Raw genomic sequence first — 15220 nt, forward strand, 5'->3', positions numbered from 1 at the left:
GAATTCCACACCCCTAAGCCCCTTACCCCATAAAAACCCCCTAGCTTTCAAGCCTCGTGGCCGACATCTGTTATCTCCTGTGTGGGATACATGTTGGTCTGGAGCTCCGTAATTAAACGACCTCATGTATTTACATCAAGATGGTCCTTCGTGAATTTTTGGGTGCACACTGAATCGGGAATTGGATGGGGGTTTCCCCACTAAGGTCTAACAACTAGTCACCCAGAGAGGTGTTGCTTGGTTGACCACACACCATCCAGAGTAGCTGGTACAGGGAAGTATCTGGCATTTGCCAATTAAAGGGTAAAACATGCCAGGCTGCCAACAGTCTAGCTTATCTGAAAGAAAAGTACACATGAATGGTGCTTACAATAGCAGCTTATAACTAACAACAACATTCCTAGCAGTATTTGACAGTGTCTCAGATCATAGCTCAATACTTTATAGAATGTTAGGTTATCCTGTGTCTTGGATTGGTAACATGGTTTAGAAGTTAAAGGCACCTGCTACCAAGCCTGTGGACTTGAATTCAGTCCCTGGGACTGTTGCATAACAGTCTCCTTCGAAACTGGAACACTCCATCCCGCAGGGAAGCTTTTTAAGCAGGGAGGTCAACTATTTAAAATAGCTTCAGGAAGTCCCTGAAACTGATCAGGCTCATTAGGTCCCTCTCTCCCAGAGTAGGCAATAAAACTGCCGAGAGTCACTCTCAAACAAGCCAAGGTGCAAAGAGGGTTCTGACAAGCAAAGCTAAAGAGACTGAGATCAGACCAGCTGCCTGGAAGAAGCAGAAACCAGCTGAGCTGCCTGGAAGGGGTTTAGACAAACTGAATCACTTGGAGAGGATATTTTTCAACCTGGTGAACTGCTTTCAGGCTGTGGAGTGAGCTCCAGCTTTCCAGCTTTTGTGAGCTATCACCTATGCTGGGGTGGGCCTTGGTGATGCAGCTGTCACTGGGTCATTTCTGCTCCTCTAAGTAACCTTTCACCCATATTCCTATAATTGGTTCACCAAGTTGGACTTCAGTGGTATCTGTACTTGGGTCTGTTGTGGTCTCCCTATCTGGGATGAGTAGACGTGTGTATAGCATCTCCCCAGGAAAAATTTTGATGCACAGCAGGAACCTATGCAATGAGAGGCGAAAACTGACTCCCAAAAGCTGTCCACTGACTGGCGCTTGTGTGTCAGGGCAACATACCCACAGATTGTCAGAAGCTCTAGAATTGTATGGTAGTGACAGATGGTAGTGACACCTCCCCCAACACACATGGGTTCTGGGGAACAAAACTGCAAGAGCAGTAAGTGCCCCTGACCCCCGAGCCATCTCTCTATTCCCTGTACACAGCATTTTAAAGGGGATTGAATTGGAGTTTCTTTTGGGGATAGCTCCTATGTGGGCCAAAGGTTTTTTTGTTTTTGTTTTGGGAGGATTTTTATGTAGTCCTAGTGGGCATCCAACTCATTATGTGGTTGAGGATGACCTTAACCCTTTCTGAGCCTCCTACATCTACCTCTCAAGCATTGGGGTTATAGGTGGATGCTATTATGCTTTGTTTGGGGGAACTAAGGGATGGCCTCAGGGCTTCAAGCATGCTATAGATCACTCTACCAACTGTGCGACATCCCTGACCCAATTAAGCTTGTTTTCAATCAGATGCACAAGACTACTTTCTATATCCATTTAATTGTTTATTTTTACATCTATTTATGTGTGTGTTTATGTGTGTGTGTGTAACATCTTGGGGTTCCTGTGAAGGTCAGAGGACACTTTTTGAGAATTGGTTTTCTTACTTTGTTAAGTATTTGTCTTGATGCTGGGACAAAATACTTGACAAACGCAACCAGGAATACAGTATACGGCTGCTGACGATTTGGCAACAGGAGCAGGAGGAGACTTGTCCTATTCTGTCCACAGTGAGAAACTAGAGTGAGAGATCTCCCTGCTTTAGCTCATTTTCTTATTCTTATTCAGTCTGGGACCTTGTCCATGGAATGGTGTCTGCTACATTTAGGGTTGGTTTTTTTCACTTCAATTAATCTAATCTCGATAATCCCTCACACACAAGCCCAGAGACTTGTTTCCATGGTGATGCTATATTCCATCCATCAAATTCCCCAATCAAGACTCACCACCATATCAACATAACACTGCTATTTATAAAATAAAATGTTTCAATCCAAGTTATTTTTATTTATTTGTTTTTATGGTTGCAGGAACAAACCCAGGGTAAGTACATGCAAGGCCAGTGCTCTACCACTGAGCTACATCCCTGGCCCAGCCTCTCTTTCTTTCATGCCTCAAATGCTTATGTCACCAGAAGGAACCATGAGAGAGGAGACAGAAGCAAACCCGCCTCTCACATGGCCAGACTACTTCCTGCCTCTCAGACCTGCTCACTCAGGGCCTGTAATGGGAAGTGGGAAGACAGCCAGCCCCTGGGACTGCAGAACTGAACTCGACCTCTGCAATCTGAGCGATCACAATCAGAGCTCTTGAGCTTCTGCATGGTCATAATGACAATTGTTGACACTTTTGAGTGAGTCCAGCTTAGCTGCCCTGCAGGTAGCAGTGGAAGTCCATTTCAGAGTGACTTCTGACATATGCAGAGAACCCATAAATAAGTGATCACCAATGGGGCACAGGACTGAGTGTGGCACTATGTTCTGGATGCAGAATGAAGACACAATTCCCATTCATTTTGCAATGCTTTTGGATGCTTTGCAAAAGGTTTGCTCAAGGCAGGATTCTAGTGCTCACATGGTAGCACCATGCAACTTGAAATCCAATCCAGATTGGATTGTGCCCTTTCCCCCAGTTTTACAGGCCCTGGCAGGCAGCCTTCTCAGGATACTGTCTGAAAATCTAATAGGCTGTCCATGGCATGAATAATTCCTCAAATAAACTTTGCATTCCCAACAGTCCATCTCAGTGTGCCCCTTGAGCCTCAAAAAGGAGTCTCATTCAAGTGAATCAGCAAGGACACAGTCCATCCCCCACCCCCTCCTCTTTCCTATCTGCTCTACCAGGGGTGGAAAGATTCTCTAATATTTTAGTCAATCCCCATGGGTAGTCTTCATTTCACTGGGAGAGGTCATTTCTAGGCTCCAATTATGCAGATTATCAAGACCTTAATTTTTCCTAGGAAAATCCATCTCTAGCATTCAGTGTGCTAATTAGAAAAATGTCTGTGACCAGAGGTAAAGATTTGCTTTCTGGTGTCTACCTGTTAGCACAATGGCAGCTGTCTGCCCCTCTCATGCCCCACCCTCACCCCTGTGTGTGTGTGTGTGTAATCTTCCTCTGCAGGCACCTGGGGAATTCTCAGGGGACCATCTAAATTGCTGCACATTTGTGCATCAGGCAGCAGGGGTACATAGTGCCTGAGATGTCCCAAGGAAAGAGGCCAGCTGGGGCTGACCAAAGAACAAAGTAAACAGGGAGGTGAAAATTGTTCTGTGCGTACAGAATTATAAAATTATTTGTTTTAGCTGCTCAATTACATAAATCAAAATCCCTCTCTCTATTCTTTCCTCTTTTGTTGGCGTATGAGCAATTTCCACCATCGAAAGCAACAGTGGTAAACACTGCTTGCTCACCGTTGCACACCACACGTGTATTTTGATTTTGGCACTCCTTTTTTTTTTTTTTTTTTAATCTCATCTAATTGAAGCTCCTTTGCAATTAAAGAAAAGGACTAACTTATTATTTATGTGTATGTTTGTGTGTGCCTGTGACAGAGTTTATATGCATCTCATGTGTGCAGGTGCCTGCTGAGGTTAGAGGTCATCAGATTCCCTGGAATTGGAGTTACAGATGGTTGTGGGTGCTGGGAAACGAATCTAGGTCCTCTGAACGAGTATTGCATGATTTTAACTGTTGTGCCATCTCTTCAGTTCATCCTTTGCAATTAAGAAAGAAACTCACCATTCAGCAATTAGTACTAGGCCAACAAAACAGTATCAGACTTTTCTATGCTCTAAAACGTCACACAGCTAGGATGTGAAATTGTGTCTCTCTGCCCTAGACTGCACGTTGCCTTGAGTTGAACTTTAGTGAATCCTTTATCAGTGTCTTTCATTTCATTTCATGCTGGGCATGTCTGCCGCAGACCCTCTGGGTCCTGTGCCTGCATAAAACGGTTCTCTAGAGTAGATGGGCAAAGATTAGGACGTGACAGACAGACAAACACACAAGAGAGGTGTTGAGTCTGAATGTAATGTCTGGTTGAGCTTAGACTAATTATATTACAGCGAATATCATAAATTGTAAAACATAACAGATATGGTACATTGAAGTTTCCCAGGTGCAAAGGGAGTGACTGCAAAGTTTACTCTAGGGATCAGCATCCCTCCAGATGTAAGAGGAGTGACTACAAAAGGACTATGTTTATCTTAGAGATTAGCACCTGCTGGGGTTTCCACACTTTAGAGTTAATTGGGCTAGAGGAGTTTTAACCCTTGCCTGGCCTCAGGAATAAAGTAGTGTCAAGGACTTAGGCCTTGTTAATACTTATCTATGTCTGGAGAATTCCCATTTTTCAGTATAGTAACTTAATTTGCTGTTGGCACGGAATATAGTCTGTAATAAGAATTTCTATCTCAGTGAGAATTCCAGTCTCTTTCTGTAGATAGGTGAAATAATGACTAGTACTTAATTGGTTATTGAATAGGTTAAACTCCTTGTTGCTATCTGGAATCTAAGAACACTGGGAAAAGGCTTTAGCTATGTTAGAATACAATCTTAAAAGGCATCTACTAAAAGGTAATGTTTAATAGAGTGCACGTGAGTCTATACATTAGACTAACGGTGAGTGGAGGATTGATATTATGATTTATAAAAATTAGGGGAGAAGAATGTCAGACTTCAGGAAGAGAGTTCCCTTTGAAACCCATTGCTTCATCGGTCAGTTTCCCAGCTTTCGCTATGTCAAACTGACTCAACCAAAGTACGTGACACATGTCTTTGGGATTACAGAAGCATCATCAAGAGAGAATTTGTTTGACTTGAGGTGGTGTGGGAATGGCAGAGATGCCTTCCCCTCCCTCATGTGCGTCACCTGAGGTCAGGAGAGTAGGAGAGCTGGCCCCACTCCTTGCCCTTGGCTGCAGTGCTAAGGAGAGTGGGCCCTGCATTAACCTGGGCAGCATAGTGGGCTGGCCCTGATGGCAAGGGCAAGGGTGAGCTGGCCCCCAGGGCATGAGAGTAGGAGAGCTGTCCTTGCCCCTTGTCAGCTGCAGCATTGGATTGGATGAGCTAGCTGGGACAGTGCAGGTAAGTTCGCCTGGTGGTGTGGGTGCAGGAGAGAGGGTGGCTGCCTAACTCAGCTTCTACTCAGACCAGATCTAAGGCTCTGAGTTGGCTTACCCCAACATCTACCCCCTACCCCCATGAACTGCTGGAGTGTATGAAAAGGCTTGTTCTGCAGATCCAAAGCTGGAAGATCTCCATGACACAGGGCAACCACAGGATATCTGAGAAGAGTCCCCATGAAGATCCAGTATTGATAGTGTAGCCGAAGCTAGAAGCCTTGAGTCAGACCAATGACTCATTCCAATAAACATTTGCAAATAAAGATGTGTGGCCAAAAGGGTCTACTGTGGGGCACATTATGATACACTGCATCTTTCATGGCAAGATTTTTTACTTTTTTATATTTTTGTTTTCTTTTGGGGGGTTACAAAGGTGGCAGGTGGATAGGAAGTAATGAGATGAGTGGGATTGCGATGCATGATGTGAAAATCATAATGAAAAGATTTTTAAAAAGAGATAGTCTAAAGCCCCTCCTAAGGTGAATCCATATTTTATTTCCAGCCCTAGTACAGCTGTTGGGGAACTGAGCTGCTCCTCGCAGAGCCTGCTTGTCCTTGGAACCAGGACTTAGACGCTGATAGAAGAGGAATCTCAGAGTTTAGATTGCTAAAGTCGCACTGCATTTTTATTTCCTAAAGCTTTATTTTTCTATTATGTACATATGCATGCATCTGTCATGGCTATGTCCACATTTGTGCATTTGTTCATGGAGGCCAGAGACATTGGATCCTCTGGAGCTAGAGTTATAGGTGCTTGTGAGCTGACTAGTGTGCCGAGACTGAGCTAGAACCTTCTGCAGGAGCAGGAGCCTCTCGACCCTGCAAAGACCAGTCCAGCAGCAAAACCAAACCTTTCCATAGCAAGTGCAGCTTTCTGTGAATGCCTTCTAAAGATAAACTCTGGAGTTAGGTATGCCCAAAGGCATTTATAGAAGGAGCTGTCTGTGTGCGTTTGCTGTAGATGCTATCATGGAACATTTCTCTGGAAGGCAAAGTAGCATCTGCCCTCTGCTGTTCTTTTGTGCCAACTTTTGAGCATTTCACTTTCAGCCTCCTCCATAGCCTGTTAGGATACATCTGGAAGATCAGTAAGGCATGCTGTCCATGTATCTGATGATTTCCTAAGTGGGAAAGACCTGACCTGAATGTAGGCATTACTGTCTGATTGGCTGAAAGCTACAGAGGAAAAAAAAAAAAAAAGGAAGAGAGTGAGCTTGTGTGGGTACACCCCACTCTTACTCAAGGGTTTCCTGGCTATCATGGTGTGAACAGCTGTCCCATGTGCTCTCTACCATGATGTTTGTAAAGCTCTAAAACCGTGAGCAACATACATTCTTCTCTCCTTAAATTGTTTAACTTGTCATAGCGATGCTGGTGATGCACAGCTTTAATCCCAGCACTTTGGAAGCAGGGGCAGGCAGATCTCTGTGAGTTTGAGGCCAGCCTCTCTACAGAGTGAGTCCCAGAACAGCCAGGAAACAGACTACTACAGAAACAGACAGGCTACATAGAACAACTCTGTCTTTAAAGACAAACAAACAAAAATTATGGTAACTTGTCAAAGCCATGAAAAGTCTAACCTGTGCATGGTTTGGTGGCTTGAATGAGAATATCACCCATAGTTCAGATGTTTGAGTGCTTGGTCCCCTGAGGGTGGTGTGTGTTTGGGAAGGCTTAGGAGTTGTGACCTTGTTGGAGGAAGTGTGTCACTGGGGGACAGCTTTGAGAGTATAAAGGCTCCTGCCATTTGAGTTTGCTCTTCCAGCTTTCCCTTTGCACAGTTCAAGGTGTGAGCTCTCCTTTGCCTTCTATTTCCTTGCTGTGAGACTCACCTCTGGAACTATAAACCTAGATAAACCTTGCCTTGTCTAAGCTGCCTTCGTCACAGTATTTATCACAATAATGGAAAAACCACTCACATATGAGTAAGTAGAATGACAAGGCAATTTAATTTATGAACATAATATAAGATACATAATATCAGTGGATAAGATGTACACTGTATTTTTATTAAGATTAATCAACACCAAATAAATTTTATTCCCCAAATTTTAAGATAGTATATTAGAGACTCTCAATATAGTTTATTTCATTAGAAGGTTAAATAAGTAACCTCAACCACCAACCTGCCATCTCCTCTTTGACATAGATTCTTCCTAGAATTCTGGGCTTTGGTGTCTAGGGGATGCCTCTCAGCCATCTCTTTTTCTGACCTCTAGTTTCCCTGGATTACAATAAAGACATATATTTGCAGTAAAAACTTTCCCTTTGGAAATTTATTTGGGTTTTTTTTTTTCCTTTATGAAAGGTACATGATCACTCTTGGTAAATGGACAAGGGAAGAAAACGGCTCGTTGCTTAGAGTATAACGTTAGAACACAGCAAATCCTTCATCAGTATCTTCTACAGTGTGTACCCGGGCACAGCTCTGGGCAGGGAGGTGGGATTACAGAAACATTCCCAGGAGACAGGGTCTTAAGTCCACTCTAAAGTGAGCCCAGACTTCATTTCCAGGAATAGTTCAAATCAAACACTACAGCGCCCTTTTTCCTGGTCTACCTGCTCTGCTAGATACAGTCATGTATCATTTCATGACAAGGACAAATTCTGGGAAATGCATTGTTTGACCATTTGGCCATCGCATAGATATTGCAGGGTATGCTGTAGAAACATAGATTGAATAATCCCTGGCCCACCCAGACTATATTATAATCTTATGAGAGATTATTGTTGTTTACATGGTTGGGTGACCAAAAGGTCCCATAATCAGCGTGTTTTCCTAGGATGTGGCTGGTTCCCTTTGGCCAAAACCATGAAAGCAGCTGTGATATTTTGTTCACTTTGGGCAAAGGCTTCACAAACTAGTGAGTGACTGTAGATAAAACGAGTGTAGATGAAAAGGTGAGTGTAGATGGAGTGTGAGGATCACAGATTTGGGGTTCATCTTGTTCACACTCTATTTGCCTTCTCAGTGGCTAGGCCTGGATTGGAATGAAGACCAAGACAGAATTTGAATGTGGAAGATAGATGCAGAGACACATTGACCTGGGCCCTTATTTTCAGAATTGATAGATTAAAATGCAATGTGTGTGTGCGCGCGCACATGCGTGCATATGTGTGTGTCCTTTGAGATGTGAGCTCGGTCTGACAAAGTGATGCCAGGTCAGCTTCTCCCTTGAGAACAGGAGAATGGGGCTATAACTGCGGATCCTTGGTTGTAGCCGCCCCTCCTCTTCTCTGGTGGGGGTGCCCTTGGAGCCCTTCTTAGCAGTGGACACAGTAGAGATGGACATTTCCACTGATCCTGAGCTCCCGCAGCTGCTCCAGGGCTTTCTGGTCCAGACTGGTGGCCCCCAGCCCCTGCCCATTGAGTGCCAACTTCAGCCCTCCCTCTTGGCACAGAAGCAGTACCTGGTAAGAATAACTTGAATGGGTGGTGGGCTTCCAGACAGACCTTTCCTGCTGTACTACCACAGGGTTCTTGCTTCATTGAGGGACACAACTATCAGAAACAGGTGGGTCTAGAAGTTAAAGCTCACCATCTGCAACGAAGCTTTCCACTGGGAAATGTTCTCAACCATACTGGAGTCATAAAGAGAGCTTGAGACTGGGTCTCATGTAGCTCAGGATGGCCTCAAGCTTCCTATATAGCTGAGACTGGGCTTGAACAACTCCTGATCCTTCTGCCTCTACTTTCCAAGGGCCAGATTATAGGTGTACATAGGGATGGTGTATATCACTCTTGCCCTTTGGAAGCTTAGGGAAGCATTTAGTGACAATGCCTCACCTGAATTCATTATGCCTGTGTTTCTGGGCACAGGCTCTCTGGCATTAGCATAAGGACTGAAGGACTGAACATTCTTTCTACAGAGCTGGCTTCCTAGCCCCCAGAGTATTGGCCTGCTCACTCTTCCCAGAATCCAGCCCATAGTCTCCCAGATCATTAAGGAAATGGGCTCAAGGAGAGCTGTGACTTCTTGGCTCAGACCTACCTCGAAGAATCGCTGGGGGTGAAAGAGGAAGGGGGCGGAGATCAGCTTCTTTCGTCCCCAGGAGGAGACCCAGGCCAGTGTTCTGTCTGTGAAGGAAGCCCTGAGTGTCACAGGAACATGGGTGGCCCCATCCTTCAGGCTCAGGGTGAAACTATAAGAAACAGGCAGAGAGGTGGATCAAGCCCCTGTCACCTTCAGGCCATTGTATCTCTGAAGGGGAAGGGTTGAGTCAGGAGAGCCACTGAAGACTGAATAACTTCTAAGAGTTAGGTTTGTTTGGCAGGCTCTGGGCAGAACACTTGGACATAGAACAGTATAGAGTATATAGACAGTATATAGACAGCATATAGACAGCACGTGAGTATCATACTTGAATCCCTAACTGGAAGACTATGCAGGTAAAATAATTCCCTACCCCAAGCCTCAGTTTATTCCCCTGAAAGTGGGTATGGCTGTGACCATAGCCTCAGTTAACATTTATTGTTATGTGTCAGACTATGGCTTTTGCAAAGAGCGAGTGGTAAGGGTCAGGCTTCAGGGGCTTATGCTCTGTTGCTTTCTAGTCCTGTGGTCTTGGGCAAGTCACTGAATCTCTGTGTGCTTCCTCAACTGTAACTTAGGGGGGATGAGTGCTGTTCTCATCTCATGGGCTGCTGGAATGAAATTAAAGAACAGGTCAAGTGTGCATGTAAAACAGCGAATGGACATGAAAGGGACACTCTGCTTAGACAGTACTATTACAGAACACAACAGCTATGTCTTTTTAATTACCTGTCTGAGTGTGTGTATGTGTGTGCAAGTGTGTAGTTGTATGAGTGTGTATATGAATGTATGTGCACGAGTGTGCATGTGTCAGTGCAAGTGTGTGTGAGTGTGCGTTTGTGAGAGTGTGTGCATGTGTGTGTGTGTATTTTTGTTTGTGTGAGTGTATGTGAATGTATGGGTGTGTGAGTATGAGTGTATGTTTGTTTGTATGTATGTGAATGTGTGTGTGCATGAGTGTGTGAGAGTGTGAGCATGTGTGTGCCAGTGTATTTGTGTGTGAATGTGTGAGTATGAGTGTGTTTGTGTGTATGTATGTGAATGTGAGTGTGCACGAGTGTGTGTGTGTGTGTGTGTGTGTGTGAGTGTATGTGTGTGTGTGTGCATTTGTGAGTGTGAGAGAGTGTGTGTGTGCACCAGAAACTAGAGGAGAGTGTCTGGTGTCCTCCACTATTTCTTTCTGCTATTATTTTGAAATTCACTGAGCTTGGATCTTGAGCTCCTCAGTGAGTGAGGCCAGAGGCCACCAAGTCCCAGCTCCTCCCATCTTTGTCTCCAGGGGTGCTGGGGCTTATGAGTGTACTTGAATACCTGGCTTGTTACATGGGTGCTGGGAGCTCAACTCCAGCCTTCATATTTGTATTAGGGGTGATTTTAAATGCTGGACCAACTCTTTAGCCCCAGAGTTTTGATGGGCATTTAGAGAGAACTCCTCGTCAAGTGTAGGGCTCTATTGGATAGGGTCAGGGTGACATTAGGGAACACTGGAGCGTCTAGTCGAAACAGATCTAAGCTGCAGGCCTTGGCTTGAGTGACCACTGGAGGAGAAGCCAGAGTCTGGTGCCCAAGCACTTCTTTTCTAGGCAGCTTGGCTGTTTACTGATTGTAGCATTGTGATAGAGGAGGAGGCCATATCACCTCTTTGGGTCTCAGCTACAAAGGCTCTTGTCTAGGACTTGTGATGTGAAGCTAGTTTACCTGACAGGGAAGCAGCACCCACAAAAGGGGCTGCTGTGCCTCACCCAGCCCTATTCATAACTCTGTAACCTGGGCTAACTTACTTCTCTTTGCTCTGCTGCAAGAGGGAGGTAAATGGTGGTGTTAGCGCTCTCTCTCTCTCTCTCTCTCTCTCTCTCTCTCTCTCTCTCTCTCTCTCTCCTAATTAAATACTTACTCTTTCGGCTCTTTCAAGACCAGTCCTCGAACTACAATGACTTGCCCAGGCCAGAGACCCCGAGGAAGAGCACGTGAGCAGGGCACCTCCTGACAGAAATTGGAGAGGACTGAAATGGTGACCACTGGGATGTCAGGGTCCCTCACCAGCAGGATGCCCCCAGGGACCCAGGAACACCAGGGTAGGTGAGTGTCTCTGTAGGCTTGCATGCTGGAGACTCAGCCATGCCCCTGTATTAAGCACCCGCTGTAGGCTTCTTCAGGCCCCTCTAGGCTGTGCACAGTCTCTTAGGCCTTGTTCTGCCAGTGTGCTCTGAATTGTATGTAGCGGGTATATAGTGGTTTATCATTCTGGCACCTGTGAGCAACTGGAGGTCTGGGGCTGGATGGTTTCCCTAGCCTGATGCCTGGTACTGGGCCAGTCATGGAGTGTATTAAATGCCCATTTGCAGAGCAAATGAAGAGGGTGAGATGAAACTGGAGTTCAGCCAGGAGCTGTTTCGTCCTCCCACTGCTGCAGTTTTCCACAAAGAAGGAAAATGGAATTTCCCTTCACCTTCAGAAGAGGCCTGGAGTGAGGGTCACTTACCAGCCTGGGGCTATACAGCAGGAAGGGCTGAAGGAGAGAAAGAGGCAGGGACACTGTTAGTATTTGCTTGGGCAAAGGGAAGGTCTCCCTACTTTGCCTGCATTTGGGGGACACAAGGAGTTTGTGCCTCTCCCAGCAGTGAGTGATTGGGTTCCCAGGTGGGATCCCTTGAGTCCTGAGAGGGGGGGATGAGACTCCTCATCTCTGAGTAGTGGGGAGGAGCTGTCTTCCTACTCCTTCAGCAAGGTTGTGGGTCTCATTTTCCCTTTTTGTCCTATGGCATCAACCATAGTCATCCTGCAGGGTTGATCTGAGGACCTAAAACTCAGTAGAAATTATCTCCCGATGGGAATCATGGGCTCTTCCAGGGAGTCAGTTACCTCCACCCAGTTTCCCAAGTATGCCTTGGAGATAGGAGGGGAAAGGCAAAACCAGGCTCCCCATGCGGCTTAAGGGAGCCACAGCATATTCCTGGCAACTGCAGCAGTGAGGGAAGGGGTCAGCTGAGCCTTGTGCAATCATATGCGGGGAGGAGAGAGGGCCAGCTGGCTTCTAAGTGTGGTTGTCCAGCCTTGCTCCCCCAAGAGGTTCAGATATTTGGGCTAAGGAGCCATCAAGCTTGATGACTGAGTTCCCTTCCTGAACCCCTGCCGATTGTCCTCTGACCTCCACATGTGCATGTTCCCCCACTGTGCACACACAGACACATTATAATTTACACAATAAATAAATAAATGTAATAAAAATCAATGAAAGAAACTCACATATCCAACTGGATACTCTCTGCTACCCTCCACAAATGGCTGTTGAGAAAGAAAAGGAAAAAAAAAAAAGAGCTGGAGAGATGTTTCAGTGGCTGCTCCTCTAAAGGACCCAGGTTTGGTTCTCAGCACTCACAGTGTCAAAGAATTGGATGCTTTCTTCTGGCTTCCATGGGCACCAGACATGTACATGGTGCACATATATGCATGCATGCAAAACCACTCATACATATAACATAAAAAAGTAAAATAAAGCCAGGCACTGGTGGTGCACACCTTTAATCCCAACACTTGGGAGGCAGAGGCAGGCAGATTTCTGAGTTCGAGGCCAGCCTGGTCTACAAAGTGAGTTCAGGACAGCCAGGGCTACACAGAGAAACCCTGTTTTGAAAAAACAAACAAATGAACAAACAAACAAATAAACAAACAAAGAGATGCCAGCCTTTGGAACCGCTGTAAGCCCCTGATTGCTTCCCATACAGCCTTTTAATGCTGGTGTGTGAAACATCCCTACTCTTGGCCCACCTCAGGTTTACTGAGTCAATCTAGGACGGTATTTGCAGTACTGGGGATTGACCTAATTGTGTTTGCCAGGGCAGTGTGCTACTGCTGAGCCACATATTTAGCTGTATTCTGAATAAGTTAGTTAGGTAGATACGATTCATCTATCAAACTGCAGCTTGCATTGGCATTGATGTGCCATGACCCTTGCCCCTCAGTGCCAAGCAGAAAGATTCCTGCCCATGGCTCCTGGGCTTCCTTACTGTGGTCACCTGTGGTCACCTTCTCTTCTTCCTCACCCCACTCACTTCTGACACAGTTTTGCACTTCTTTCTCTTGGTTATCCCAGGCATATAGAACCTTCCCCTCTCTCTCAATCTGGGGTGAGTGAGTGAGCCCCAGACCTGTTCAGATCAGGGGACGTCGGAGGCCAGCCTTGGTTCCAAGGGAACTTACATTGATGTTCAGGAATCCAACAGCCTTTACCAAGATGTCACCAGATATGTCAAGGGTATCCACCCGTGACAGTGGGAGCCGGTAGCGGTAGTGAAGAAAGTGCTGGCCATTTACACTCACCTGGGGAAGCAAACCACAGTGGAAAAGCAGCACGCTGCACACTGTGTGCACAGTCCACCCTAGGCACCGCAAGCATGCCCTCCAAGATCTTACATTTCTTTTTCCCAAACATTGCCAGGCAGGTGCATTGTACAGATAAACTTAATCTGTGCAATGTTGAGCTGATAGGTGGCAGAGCTGATCCTGGGACCAGGGCACTGTCCATGTCCACTTTACCTATGACAAAGCTCTTTCCTTCCTAGCCAGTCTGAGTTGTTGCCATTGTCATCGCCGCTACCACTGACACCATCATCACCAGCAGCAGCAGCATCACCAGCATCACCACCACCATCATCCTCTTCCTATCTATATAGCAAGGAAACCAAGGCTAGGGAAGTTGGGGATAATTTTCGTCCATCAGGGCTTCCTTGTCCTGTGGAACCATCTGAAGGTCTCATTATCTTTCTGTTAGGATCATATAGGAGGTCAAAGCCTGGACATTAAGTTCTCTCTCCCTGTCTCCTGCTGCCCTGGCGGAAAGGAGATGGTGACGACAGTGGATTCCACCTCAGACCTTGTGGGGAAGATTTAATGGGCACATTCACAAAACGGGCTTAGCACACTGCCTGCCACCAAGCATGGGTCTTCTAAGTGTTTGCTCTGACCACGCCCTGGATCCCTCTCCCTACTAGATCAAGGGACTTTTGCACTTTCCTATTGCTCTACAGGCCCAGAGCAGTCTTATCCTGTCTCCATGGGGCCATTCATCACAGTGCCATGGAGAACTGGACAAGAGCAGTGTCAAGTGTCAGCTCCAGACTGCCTGATGCACACACAACCTCCCACTCACCTTCACCTCTTCGTTCTCAAAGAGAAAGAGAATGAGGAAGCTAGCCCCTCTCTGCAGGGCGACCCCTGGCCACCGGATCTCTTTTTGCCAGAGTCCACCTTGGTGGGTGTTGCAGATGACATGGGGCTTGACAGTGTAGAATCGAGGGCTGAAGCGGAAGGCAACATCTGGCTGAGGATGCAGGCAGCACCCACACTGGAAGTCCACCTGAAACCTGGTAGGGGAGTTGTGAGGTTTTGAGTGCCTACAGAAATCAATCCTAAAGGTAGAGAGGAACTCCAGATTGATGTCCCTAAATTTGGGCCCCACTGAGCGTCCTAGCCAGTCCCCCTTACCTCCGTGCATGCAGAGGGACCACACCCTGCAGCGTGACCATCTTGCCTGCATACAGGCCACCAAAAATTGTTGTGCCATAAGGAATCACCTGAACGAGGAAGAGAGATCGGGTATGCCAACTGGACGCGGGGCCAGGGATGCCATATGGACAGGGGCGGACGTGGGTAGAGAGGAAAGACCAGGAAAACAGCCTCGCCCTGAGTTGATCTTGACTGTTAGATTGATGGGGGAACACACTTTGGGGTACACCCGTGAAGGATTTCTAGAGGGAAGCAGAATACCCATCCTAAAGGTGGGCAGGCAGTGCCTTTCTAAAGGCTGGATCACAGATGGCAGGCAGTGCCTTTCTAAAGGCTGGATCACAGATGGCAGGCAGTGCCTTTCTAAAGG

At 46.4% G+C, this 15220-nt stretch overlaps 1 protein-coding gene across 1 annotated transcript in view; it reads right to left on the reverse strand.

The window, feature by feature from the left end:
• Nucleotides 1–7237: 7237 nt before the first annotated feature.
• The window catches only part of Lgals12 (galectin 12), a 10617-nt gene continuing 2634 nt past the window's right edge, over nt 7238–15220 (reverse strand). Inside the window, exons 3-10 of the mRNA XM_021152254.2 lie at nt 14830–14918; nt 14495–14708; nt 13546–13665; nt 12592–12630; nt 11828–11854; nt 11240–11328; nt 9304–9454; nt 7238–8722 (exon numbers count right to left, since the gene is read on the reverse strand). Coding sequence (XP_021007913.1) covers nt 8576–8722; nt 9304–9454; nt 11240–11328; nt 11828–11854; nt 12592–12630; nt 13546–13665; nt 14495–14708; nt 14830–14918 — 876 coding nt within the window. The 3' untranslated portion in view covers nt 7238–8575. The remainder of the gene's footprint in view (nt 8723–9303; nt 9455–11239; nt 11329–11827; nt 11855–12591; nt 12631–13545; nt 13666–14494; nt 14709–14829; nt 14919–15220) is intronic.

Source organism: Mus caroli, chromosome 19 (assembly GCF_900094665.2).
Source record: "Mus caroli chromosome 19, CAROLI_EIJ_v1.1, whole genome shotgun sequence".
Taxonomy (NCBI): Eukaryota; Metazoa; Chordata; class Mammalia; order Rodentia; family Muridae; genus Mus; species Mus caroli.